General features: G+C 28.5%; 1 protein-coding gene across 1 annotated transcript in view; it reads right to left on the bottom strand.

Moving 5' to 3' along the window:
• Positions 1-14,132, bottom strand: part of LOC105847333 (uncharacterized) — a 102,475-nt gene that overhangs the window by 18,803 nt on the left and 69,540 nt on the right. The window contains exons 7-9 of the mRNA XM_065788602.1: positions 12,455-12,556; positions 12,111-12,282; positions 284-383 (exon numbers count right to left, since the gene is read on the bottom strand). Of these exons, the coding sequence (XP_065644674.1) occupies positions 284-383; positions 12,111-12,282; positions 12,455-12,556 (374 nt within the window). The remainder of the gene's footprint in view (positions 1-283; positions 384-12,110; positions 12,283-12,454; positions 12,557-14,132) is intronic.

The following is a 14,132-nucleotide window of genomic DNA, read 5'->3' as shown; positions in this document are numbered from 1 at the left end:
TGGGTGAATGTGTTTCCCTTAGTAAAAATTTACCCTGAACAACTTTCTGAAGAAGCCTAATTTTTTTGCTTGCAAAAACATAGCTGTTTTTCCAGAAACAATATTTTTATTCTTGTGCCCTTAGTCAAAACAAAACTTTGGTAGCAACAGTACATGTATACTGTATACATACAAACTCTTGTATTAAATTTGATGCAGAAGCTACATAAAACATTTAGAGAGACACAAAATTATGCAAATATTACAGAAAAATAACATAAAAAAACAAAAAACTATAACATACTTATCAACACTAATATGATCATATTAAATACAATACATGATGTACTGAAAGAAAAGAGTCCATTTAGCTGATTGAAGTGAGATTTAATAGCAAGAACATCCTTAAAATTAAAACAACTTTATACATACATACATACATACATATATATATGTATGTGTGTATATGTATATACATATATATATATACATATACATACATATATATATATATATATATATATATATATATATATATATATATATATATATATATATATATACATATACATACATATATATATATATATATATATTATATATATATATATATATATATATATGTATATATATACATATGTACATATATGAATCTAAAACAAAACATATATATATATATATATATATATATATATATATATATATATATATATATATATATATATATATATATATATATATATATATATATATATATATATATATATATATATATATATATATATATATATATATATATATATATATATATATATATATATATATATATCAGACCTTGTTAAGAGCCGTTACACAGCTTGCATTTTGCCTGCGAAAAGACAATTTGCCTACGCATTCAGCAGTTTTGCGCTGCGCAAAAACTTTTATCTTTTAGAATATTTAAATTATCTTTTGATGTCATTTAACGTGACATTTATTCAGAAGAAATAAAGTCATAAGTAAAAGCATTTAACCACAATTGTAAACTAATAGATTTTTTGTTTAAGAAACAGTTTGTTTAATAAATTTTTTGTTGTTGTTAACAATTAGTTAGAAAAAATAAAGTGTTTTAAGTTTTATCTTTAAGGAATTAAATATATAAATTCCTAAATATAAAAATTATTTTTTGTCATAATAGTTTTAAAAAATACACGATTTATTTTAATGTAAATATTTTATCAAAAAGATATTTTGTTAATTGTTATTTCAATAATGTAAAGTTTTAATGACGTTTGTTTAATTTATGAAAATAAATTATGATCAAAAACATGTTATCAGTAACTGATAAATAATAACAAAAAACTCTTTATTGTTTAAAAACATTATTGAAAAGAGTTCACTAAAAAAGTAAGAAAAAATTTATCAACAGTTAAAAAAATAACCCCAAACCAACTGTAAAATTATAAGAAAATAAACAAATATTATTTTACGTTTTATGAAAAAAATATTTTCTTCAAAATAAAATTTAGTTCATATTTGAAAAAAATAATAAAAATGATTTTTCAAATAAGAACTTAGATTTTATTTGTAACTTTTGTTATAGTGAGAAAAAAAAAACTGTTTGTATGATTTTTAATAAAATAACTTTAATTACAATGCAGTACTTAAAAAGACACAAGTGACGCAATATAACTTTTAACAATACAAAATATATTTGGGTTTTCGTTACGAAGCGAAGTCTTGTAACAAGGCCTGATATATATATATATATATATATATATATATATATATATATATATATATATATATATATATATATATATATATATATATATATATATATATATATATATATATATATATATATATATATATTAGTAAAAACACTTATCTAATTTTTGATTACTTCACTGTGTTTCACCATCAGCAAGATTCATCAGGAAGAATCTGAATATATATATATATATATATATATATATATATATATATATATATATATATATATATATATATATATATATATATATATATGTATATACAGCCCTCAGAATTAGGGTCAGCATTCAGCAATTCAAAAAATCGCCAACCTCATTCTATGTTTTATGGTAACTCCTTATGGTAAAAATATTTTTGCTGATATAAAACAAAATAGTACATTATTATTTGTTTATAAAAAATATTTTTGTTGTATTTTTTTGAATGATGCACATCTCTTCACATTCAGATTTCTTATACCATTTAGGCCTTTCAGTGCATTTTCTAAGTAAGGCGCGCATATATATACATAGTTTTTAAGCTTTAATTAGGTCATGCTGTCTACACATTTTTTACATAGCCTTAATTGCTTCATATTATCTTTCTATTCCTGTGCGTTTTTTTCTGCCACCTTTTAGAAATTCTTAATTTTGGATACCTATTTCTTTTTAACATTTGGCTCTGTGCACTTAGTTCTACCTGCCCTCTTCTTTTTGGTATACAATGTTAATGGTGAACAATTGTTAATAATTATAATTATTAATTGATATGCAATTATTAATAATAATTATTAATAGTTGTTTACATATATTTCACCATAGTAGACCAAAAGGGAGGAGGTGGGTAAAAAAACTAAAAAATTTGGGATATTCTGTTTATAAAGTAAACGTCATATCTAAATAATGTAAATGTGCACATACTTATCAAATAAATGTAATTATATAATAAAAAGTTATACATAAAAGTATACCCTTGCATTGCATAGACGTATTCATATAGGGACAACACATACTTGTTACATTAATATTATACATATATATTTTAAAAATATATAGCAATTTATATTTTTGCTTTCCTCTTTAAAAAAATAAAAAATAAATAAAATATTGGAAAATCATTCTTTTTAATGTTGACTTAAAACAGTTTTTTTTTTTGCTTTGCCTTATCTTATTTCGTTGCTGAAAATAACAACCATCCTAAAAAAAAAAAAAAAAAAAGTACACAAATTATAAAGGTCTGCAAAAAAATATTTTTAAAAAGTTGTTTGAAATTTGATAACTGTTTTTTATGTATTTCTCTGCGCTGATTTCGAAAATGCAATGCATTTTTTTCTATCACGTCAGGTTATCTCACAAAAGGGATTATTTTTGGGTAAAATATCAAAATTTAACCAATTTTTCACATTTTTCAAACACTATAGAATTTATTTTATGTATAAGTCATCTTCGAAACTATATTTCAAGAACACTTACATTTTTTTTTCAGCTTATAAGTCCTTATAATAACATTATAGTCCATAATAACATTTTTGCTTTCTGTCGAAGCTTCTTTTATTGCTCTTCCGGCTGTGGACTCATTCAGGATCATCTCTCTTCATAATCCAGCAGTAGTTTGCTATAATGTTGACATTCCATTTTCCCTGATATCTTCTTTCCATTTCCTTGATGTCTTGGTGAAATCTTTCGCCTTGCTCTTCACTTGCATCACCAAGGTTTGCAGGGAGATAATCAAGATGTGAATGGAGAAAATGAACTTAAATGCTCATGTTACAGCCCAATTTCTTAAAGTTGTCAAGCATGTCTGTGACAATGGTCTTGTAGTTTGGATCTTTGTTGTTTTCTAGGAAACTGGTAACAACTAATTTAAAGGATGTCCATGCTGCCTTTTCTTTTGTTTCCATTTTGTCCACAAAATTAGGATCTCTCATAAGATTTCTAATGTCTGGTCCAACAAAGATTCCTTCCATAAGCTTTGCCTCAGATAAACCAGGAAAGACAGAGATATTTGAAAGTCCACAAAGATATTTGAAAGTCTCCCCTTCTTTTGGCAATGCCTTAATAAATTGTTTCATCAGCCCTAACTTAATGTGAACTGGTGGAAGTAACTCCTTTTTGGGATCCACAAGGCTTTTTCTCTCAATATTTTTAACCCCTACTTCTAAGATTTTTCTCAAGGGACAAACCTTTTTATGTAGTGCTGCTTTTTGTCTCGACTGTCCCATTCACAGAGAAAGCAAGGGAACTTTGTATAGCCACTTTGTTGACCAAGCAGCATTGAAATAACTTTTAAATCCCCGCACAGTCTCCATTTGTGGTCTGAGTAGCTGAGTTTGTCTAAAACCAGATCAAGGTTTTTGTAACATTCTTTTAAGTGTACGGACTGTCCAACTGGCATAGAAGCATACTTATTGCCATTGTGCAGAAGTGCTGCTTTAAGGCTTCTTTTTGATGAATTGATAAAAAGTCTCCACTCATCAGGAGCATATTCTATTTTAAAACATGCCATAAGTCCAGGAACATCACTGCAAAATACCAGGTCATCTTCTTGAGAGAAAAAGATACAAATTCCTTTTCTCTTGATCAATACCAAGAAAAGGATGTACCCAGAGCCAAGATGTTTTTATCTTTCAATCTAGATCCTAAAACTTCTGCTGAGTCTTTAGGAAGACCTAGGTCTCTAACTAAATTGTTCAGTTCAGATTGTGAAAATGGAATGGGATCGGTTGTGCCAGGATCGTAGCAATCACTGTCTTCTTCACTATCACCTTGTTGAGCCAATGTCTCGTGATCATCTAAAATATCATCCAAAGAATATGGAGGAAAGGGTATTGGTACTCCAGGTCCATGAGGAACAGGGCGAATGGCTGAATGTTAGGGTAAGAAATTTCCTTTTTGTTTTTCAAATTGAAACCTTGTACGTTGCAAGAACAAAAATAACAGTTACCACTATGATTTTTGGACTCCCTCCAAACCATTGGTATTCAACAACATAAGGACTGCTTTTTACCTTGAAACCATTGCCTCAGTTCTTCAACACATTGAAAAAACTTTGTGTGGAGCCCAAGACATATCTTGATTGCCTAACTTTATACCAAAATAGGCAAAATATACCTTTTCAACAAAATTGGAGATGTTTCTTTGTCGCTTTTTAATGGTATAGTTACCACAAATGTAGCAGAGGCAATCTGGTGAGTTTATACATCCTCTGGTAGCCATTGTCCATAAAACAACTTGTACTTTAGGCTAAATAACAGTTTGTGGAGATATTAAAAACCAAAGTTCAAACTTACTAGAGTACTGAACTATTTATAAAAAATATCAAAAAAGCTAAAACTAGACAAGCAGTTAGTGAAATAACTGTACGTGATTTTTCCTGAAATCAGCGTCGAAATACTATAAAAATCACTTATTAAATTTGAAAAAGTTTTAATGTCGCAGACCTGTGTTATTTAAATTATTTATTTCCTATTTGGTTACTTTTTGAAACTTAGTTTTTCCGTAATGCCTAATATAACAAAACTTGCAAACAACTGTGACTAAATTGTCTAAAATACTCATGCATGAACATACAAGACGAAAAACGCATGTGTTTCCTGGGAAAGCTTGTATACGGTGACACTTAGTTATTTTGAGGGCTTCAACCTGCTTCATTAAAATGCATATGTTAACTATGGTGTGGGCATTTTTTTTATATTTTGGCTAGGACAAAATTTTTCACCATAAATTGTTTTAACTATAGTTATTTATATCATACTTTTCAAACATTTAAAAAGATTACACTTAGGTACACAAATAACCTGCTCAGGTACAAAAATAACCTGCTCAGATACAAAAATAATCTACTCAGGTACAAAAAAAAACTGCTCAGGTATATCTTGCATTTCTGAGATAACTTCTATAGTTATTATAGATAGCAAAAAGTTGCTATAAATATAAAAAAGTATAAATTAAAACAAAAAATTTCCTATAAATGCAAATCTCTAAACTTATTAAAAATGGTACCTTCACTACAACCTGAACTTAATGCATGGTTTAACTTTAATGGGAATGACAATTATATGTTTTGTTTTTTTAAGTATATTCCAAAACTAGTTTACTAGAATTAGTTAAAACACAACAAGCAAAGTTTAATTTCTCTGAGATCATGGTATGTCATACACATCAGATCATGGTATGTTATACACATCAGTATTTTTCAGTGAAAAGTTAGGTCAGTGAAAGGTTAATCCTTCTCAGTGAAAAGCTGCTGGACACCAATGAACCATCACAGGTGACTAGAAGCACCTGTGATAATTCATCGCCACTTTGTAGCGATGAATTATCACAGTCCAATCTACATGTCTTTATGTGTTACAAAAATATAAACACATATGAAGGTGTGGAAAAGAAAGTCTAATTGCAAATGAAATAGGGTTTTATATGAAACTGTTTACTTAAATTGGACACCAAATCCTAGGAAGTGATGGTCAGCACACACTAAACATTATCCCAATAGAACTTTCTGAAATTTTCTTATTATTTGCCAGTGGCAGTGTACATAGTGAATGACTATTTTTGGAAGTATGTATAATTTATGAGGAATTAGCAATTACTTGCTATCATTAAATGATGAAAATGTTTTGATGATAATCATAGCTTACCACCTATAGATTTTAAGTATCAAATATGCTAATTATTTGTAAAAATGAAAAATTTTAAGATTTCCTTTTTTTTCTTCTTTACATTCTGGAATTCGGCTAAATAGTTTTTCAATACTCAGTCAAATACTGAATAGTCAGAGTTATAAATTGTAACTTACAGCACACAAGTCACAAGGCTTGATGAAGGTTTTTCTGTTTGTTTACCTCATTTATGCCTGATTCTGGCATAAAGCAACACTTGGTAAGAAAGCACCACTAAATGACCTTAAACTGCTAAAGCTGCTTGATGAGTATCCTGAGCGCTATGTCAGTGATAAAGCATACGCTGCTTTAAAGCAACACTAATTGTACTTTTCAGAGCATTTAGTAACACTTACTCTATTTGACGAGTGGGTCAAAGATGAAATCAAGACAATGTTTACCAATATTGTTTACAACAATGTTGGTAAACTTTTCCCGTACATCAAACAAAAATGCTATTAAGAAACTTAAAAAGAAAACATTTGAACACATCCGCCCTTTTTCAGAATACAGCACAAGCATGTCAAAGTTATTCTTTGATTTATCATCAAAAAATGAAAAAGAAGAGGCTAAACCATTACTATTGAACCAACCTACTCAAAAACAATACTTATTTTAGCTTGTTAGCAGCCATCAGAAGCAGTTTCCTGCTCCAACTAAAGGACTGGCGATGAATGTCAATAAATGTCTTTTGGTAGATACTTAATATTAGTACTGGTTGGTGGTTATTGTAGGCTTGATCACAAAAATATTTTTTTATAAACAACAATATTAGCCACTCTAGTTCACGTGATTACAGCATTTAAAAATAACTATTAAACATGGTGATTCAAAATGCCTTTTACTGTACAAAAAATTACTTAAAATAAAAAAGTACAACAAAATCTTCAAAAAAACAGGTTAAATAAAAAAAAATTCAAGATAAATTTTAATACATTATAAATATCTATAATTAATATGCAAAGAAGACTTTTATGATAAATATATATATATTTTAACATTTTCGCTTCCAACAAGGCTGCAAGCAACCACTGTTAGATTTGGAAGTTAATGGAAGTGAAAAGATGAAGTTTATAGAGCAAGATAACGATTGAATTAAAAGATTGCAAACTATATGAATCAGGAAAGCAAGATGAAAGAAACGAATTCCAAAGAACTGATGTTCGAGGAAAAAAACTAGATGAATAAGAGTTTTTAGAGCACTTAGGAACAGTCGCAGAAAAAGGATGACACTTAATTGAATGACAAGTAACACGAGAATGAATTTTAGTAGATGGCACAGGAGACGCTAGCTCTTTAGAGCAGTGCCAATTATAGTATTTGTAGAAAAGCGAAAGAAAAGCAACATTATGACAATCTGATAATGGTTGGAGGTTGGCAGCAAGAGCAGGACCAACTATGTTTACAATGCGTTTTTGCACCTTGTCTAAAAGAGAAAGGGCATCATTAGAAGATCCGCCCCAGATATAGCAACAGTATTCCTTACAAGGATGGATTTGAGATTCAGAGAGTGCTGGCTTCTTATCAACACAAGAACAAATGGTAGTATCATTAGCAAACAATGCCACCTTAGATTTGAGAATATCTGGAAGAACATAAATATAAATTAAAAAGAGTATAGGCCAAAAACAGAACCTTGAGGAACCTCTGAAGTGACAGGATATAAAGAAGAGTGCTGTCCATCAAGGACAACTTTTATACTACTATTTGAAAGAAAAGATTCAATAATCTTAAAAATGTTACATGATACACTGTAAGAAGAAAGCTTATGGAGAAGACCAGCATGCCAAACTTTATAAAAGGCTTTTGGAAATGTATAGAGCAATAGCTTTAGCCTCTCCATAATCTAATGCACAATAAAACCTATTGGTTATTACTGTTAGCAAATCAACTGTAGAACGAGAAGATTGAAATCCATATTGGTGATCAGAAAGTAAGTTATTAAATTTAAGATGAGATAGTAAGTGTTTAATAATTAAAGATTCAAAAACCTTGCTTATGATAGGAATAAGAATAATGGAATGATAGTTGGACGAGTCAGATCGCTCTCCAAATTTTTAAAATAGGGATAACAGATACCGCTTTTTAGCAAGCTGGAAAACAAAAGCACAATGTGAGGAAAACCTAAGAGAAGAGTTTACAACGATTCTGAGCCTCACTCGGCTTGAGTGAGGCTCAGAATCGTTGAGAGGGAATAAAAGATTCCATGCCAGCCTGAATCCAAGAAGTTATGTAAGAAGCACATTTTTCAGTAGAAAGACAAAAGATTTCTACCCAAGGGTCATCACAAAGAAAATCATGGAAAGAGTCCCAGTCAGCTTTAAGGTAGTTGTAAGAGGTACAATTATAGAGGGATTTTATTGATGAAGAAGAATAAAATAATAGTTTTAGAGAGATCAAACCATGATCAGAAGCACCTAAGGGTGAAACTGAGCACTGTGTAGGATCAAAAACAAGACATAAGTCGAGTAGAGAAGGTAAATGATTTGGGCTGTTTGGAAAGCGAGTTGGAAAGTTGACAATTTGAGTTAGGGATTGAGAAAGGCAAAAGTGGGGGGCCTTAACACCTGCAGAGTCACTGACACTAGAGCTAAGCCATTCAGTGTGATGAGCATTAAAGTTGCCAACAACAGCGATATTGGTTGATGGATAAAGAACATTTCTTAGAAGCTGGATGGCTTCTGCATGTAAGAAATGTTTGGCTCTGGCTTCGCTCCCGTACTTTATGAACAAAAATCGCAAGTTTTGAAACATTTTTTTGTCACATTTGTCAACCTAAATCCATGATTACACGGTTATTACCTTAAACCTTATCTACTACCAGATTTTTTTGATATATTTATATACATTTGAAAAGAAAAATGCTGGGTAAATATATATTTTTTGCTATATATTATTTACCCAAAACAAGAGCTTTTAGTCCTAAATTTAGTTTTAATTCATGATACAGATTCCTGAAAATGGCGTATTTTGAACATCCCAAAGACGTCCAAAACATTTCAAAGACATCCAAAACGTTCAAAAGATGTTTAAAAGACATCTTTCTTATGTCCTCATTGAGTCCTGTGCCCATACACATAAAAAGCTGTTAAATGTTCAGTTCAAATGCCATTCAAAATAGTGATTGACCGAAACAGAAAAGAAGCTGAAACCGAAATAAACCAAAATTTTGGGCACTCTATTTGGTGCCGAAACAGAAACCGACTATTCGGCAAATATTTTACTAAAACCGATACCAACATTTCGACTAGTCAAAATAAATTTCATTAGAAAATTTTATTTAAAAATGCAATTTTACATTTGTTATTTACGTGTGAATTATGTAAAAATTGATTACACATGTTTCACAAATTGAGATTTAATACATAAGTTGGTGATAAAAGTTAATAGCAAAAGTTAACAACTGACAGATTTTTGCTGCAAAACAAAGTTTTTTCAAGGTTATCTGGTAACAATCTGTTTCTTTTTAATTGCTCAGTATATCTCCAGCTTTTTAAAATAACCTTTCCACACCAGTTGATATTAGTTGAGGGGTAAGAGACCTCTTGGTGATTTTAGCAAAGGCCAGGTTGACATAACTACTCAAATTGTTAAGCAAATTTTTTTTCTTTAAATAAACATTATTTGTCAAAATATTATGCGCACTGCAATGGCTTGATTATTTACGGTTTTGATATTTTTAAGAAGTAGATAGAAATGCGCTATTTAGTCTAAAAGGTTAAGTAATTTGTGAACAATGGGCTTAAATTTTCATATAGAAATAGTAAAATATTTTGTAAAAATTTTCAAAACTAAAAATTTTTCTAAATTAGATAAAAATTTAAAACCATACAAATTTTTCGATTTTTGCTATGTTTTTCAACTGAAATAATGCTTTTTATCAAATTTATAAAAAGTACAGAAATCGAAATTTTGGTATCTGTTCAAATTGAAATTTCGGCCGAAACCGATACCGAAACAGAATTTCGGTCAATCACTAGTTCAAAAGACAATCCAAACGCTACAAAGACGTTTAAAAGACATCTTTTGTATGTCCTGTGCACACTGGGTAAAGCATGCGATCATTAAATTCAAAGCAATAAAAAATTCAAAAAAGATGAAAAATAATTAAACAAATGTAAAAACTTCAATATTTATCTTAATCTAAGAAACTTGAAGATTATAAAAATGCTTTTTATTTAAATATTTTTCACTATTTCAAATTAATAAGTAAACATTTAGGCTAATCGACGACATCAACTTCTGCACAGTGTCTTTTGCAATTTTTTTTACTACTAATATCTGCTCTCTAATCAAATCTTTAGCTGTACTTAATGTTTCGCCACTCTTATGCAAATATCTTTTTCCGATTCCCCAAAGTTTCTCAATGGAACAGAATTGTGGGGAGTTTAATGGATTTAAATTTTTTGGTATGAATTTGCAAAATCAGGCCAAAACCAACAGGGGACATTGTGACTTCGATAAAATGGTAAAAGTCTAGCTTGCAAACATTCCTTGATGTAAACATCTCAGTTTAAAGTTGGCAATATAACAAAAGCTCAAGATCTCAAACCCGAGCAGTATATTATTTGCCACAAAAGAAGTTTCTTACCAAATTTATCCAATGATTTATACTTGAACTTGTTGTTGATATGCCCATGAACAGTTGAAGTGTAAAATTTTAGACTTAGGAAAATTGAAGTGATAAAGTTTTGGACATGTATGTCATCCATAATTATGAAGCTATTAAACTTTGTTAGCACTTCGTCATAATGTTTTTGAGCTTGAGTTTTAGCAGTCAAAAAATCTAAAACTTTATACCTTTTGGGTCGCTCTCTGTTTGATAAGCCAAGATTTTGCGTGAATGATAGTCAAATACTAATTGTTGCTTTGTTATCCTTAAAGTCACTTTTCCTTCTAGACCCTTTTGCTCATTTGATAAATAGAGAGCTCTTGTATTGTTTTATGACCACTTAAACAGTAGTTTTGCTAGATTCATATGCTTTAGCGATTAAAAGTAAGAATGCAGAGGGATTTTGTATATAGTTGTGCAGAATTTTTTTTTTTAAATCTAACTGTTTCGAATACATTTTAGTTAAGAGAAATATTTTGACTTGTTTGATAATGTTTTTAATTAATACATGACTTAATGTAATTACGCAAAAAAAAATTTTTAATGTGTTAATGACAAGTTTTAAAATGAAATTCATTGTTCTGAATGTAATGATTGCATGCTTAACTATAATTTTTAAGATATGAATAACCTTTGATCATTAAATCGCGCATCAATTATTTAACAACATAATATCAGTATAAAAATATAATATAAAGCAATATATGTAATACTGCATGAATATTTCCATATATAACTTACTTTTTTTTTTTTTTAATAAAGCATTTAAGAATTGTTATTAAAGGATAGGATTTTGTTGAGTACAAAATCGTTAAAATATTCATTTTTATTACATTTTAGCAAGACTATAACTGTTAGAAAAAATATTTAAAAAAAATAGAAATTCAATAACTAATTCATTCAACAAATTAGTTAAACAATGAATGAATAAAGTTTGTCTACAATAAAAAAAAAACATATATTGTATATATGTTTGATTTTTGCGGCTCCGGAGCTGGGAGTACTTTTTTGCCATAAAGTCTTCTTTAGTTATACTAATCAAAGATACCCATAAATATCTTTGATTAGTATACTAATCAAAGATATTTATTGGTTAAACAATCAAGAAAACAAATACTAACTTACCTTCATTGCTATTTTTAATTCAGTAGATTTTGCTTCCAATCGTTCCATAACACCATCCAAATAATAAACAAGAAGTTTACATTGACCACAATAACTTAACACTACCGCCAAGACAACACAATTTGCCAAAGCATCAGAAAGAAACATCAGAGCCATTACCACATATGATTTCCTACAGGTTACCAAAGTTACCCAACAAGTTTTATAAAAGCAAGTAAAAACATTACAAACTATTAAAACAAATTAGGATTCATTAAAACGGAACCATAATCCTAGCATGTAGTACACAAAATATTTGATTTACTATAAACCACAATCATAAGCATTAAAAATAAAAATAATACCAATTTTTTAAGGTATAAATGTCATTCTTAAATGCTTGAAAGGAAAAAGCCATTATTCCAAGAGAAAAAAGAAACCAGAGTAGACCGGATGCCAAAAAAATTCTACAAGAGGAATAAAACTTAAAATCATTTTGTGTGTAAAAACATACATTTCAATGAAATATTTAAAAATGGTTCCCATTTTTAAAAAAATTTTATGCTTGGTAATAAACATATTCTTATTGGTAATTTGTGTATCTCATGTGAAAGTAGTTATACTTTATTTTTATATAAAGTTTTTATCTGTATTTTTATAAACACATAAGTTTTACCTCTAAGAAGATACAAAACATATCAACATGGTACTAAAAAGTACAAAAAATATCAACGTAGGCTAATAATTTGATATATATATATATATTTATATATATATATATATATATATATATATATATATATATATATATATATATATAAATATATATATAAATATATATATATATATAAATATATATATATATAAATATATAAATATATATATATATATATATATATATATATATATATATATATATATATATATATATATATATTCATAATAAATTAGTAAAAACACTTATCTAATTTTTGGTTGATGTATAAAGAAATAATAGCTTTAATGAGAAGCAATAATGGCAGTATTTGTAAAAAAGAGAATGAGATGCAACTTTAGACAATGGAACAGAGAATCCTAACTACATTTACTATACATTTGAACTACATTTACAATACATTTTTAAAATATTCTTATATTAGATCTTGTCTACAAAATGAGAGAACCATATTAGAGGAACCAGCCCAAGTATGGCAACAGTATTCCATAGCAAAAAAAAAAAAGAAATTTACAGAGGTCAAGAATAGAATACAGAGTAAGAAATCAGTAAATATAACAAAAATAGTTTTCTTTTACCATATACACAATCAATTACAAAGTATCTTTGGAAATACTTACTTTGTAACTTATTGTGTACATGGTTTCCATGAGAGGTCTTGAAAATAGTAAAGGATAATTTCAAAAAAGACATAAAGCAAAGGTCTCAGTAAAAATGTAACCATACCAACAGTAACCATTCATCAATATAGAAATATTGACAGTTTTGCAATAGTTTTGCAATGGCATTAAACAACTTTTTTTATTAGCTTTTGGTTAAAGTTTCACTGCCAAGTTTTAAATTTGACGTATTCCTCACATTTCTCCTTAATTTAGCTCTCTGTCCAGATCCATTGCCTGTTCTCAAAAAATGATGACTTTTGTCAAGACTAGAGTTTTGAATTTTTAATATTTTGTTGATCCTCCCTTGTTTTTTATAATTGCACGAAGACAATTTGGCAGTTGAAACCATTCGAAACCATTTCTTCAATTGAGCTAAAAGATAGGCTTTAATGACCTTTTTATATTGGCCCTGTTTCAATATTCCATCCACAATGTACAGTTGACCAAGGCCTTTTCCACTAATAACCAATCAAAACATGACTTTAGGAGAGTGTTTAATTGTCAGGATTATACAATCTTAATAAAAATTTTCATTAGAAGCCCTTTTTACGTATTGAGCCTTTTGAGTCATAACTTCTATGATAGACTCATCGCTGATGCTGATCATCATGATCATGATACCTCGAGAAAACAAAACAAAAACAATCACTAAACAACTCTGGAATA

This window comes from Hydra vulgaris, chromosome 01, assembly GCF_038396675.1.
Source record: "Hydra vulgaris chromosome 01, alternate assembly HydraT2T_AEP".
NCBI lineage: Eukaryota > Metazoa > Cnidaria > Hydrozoa > Anthoathecata > Hydridae > Hydra > Hydra vulgaris.
The sequence above is the reverse complement of the archived record's forward strand: the minus strand, read 5'-3'. Positions and strand labels throughout refer to the sequence as shown.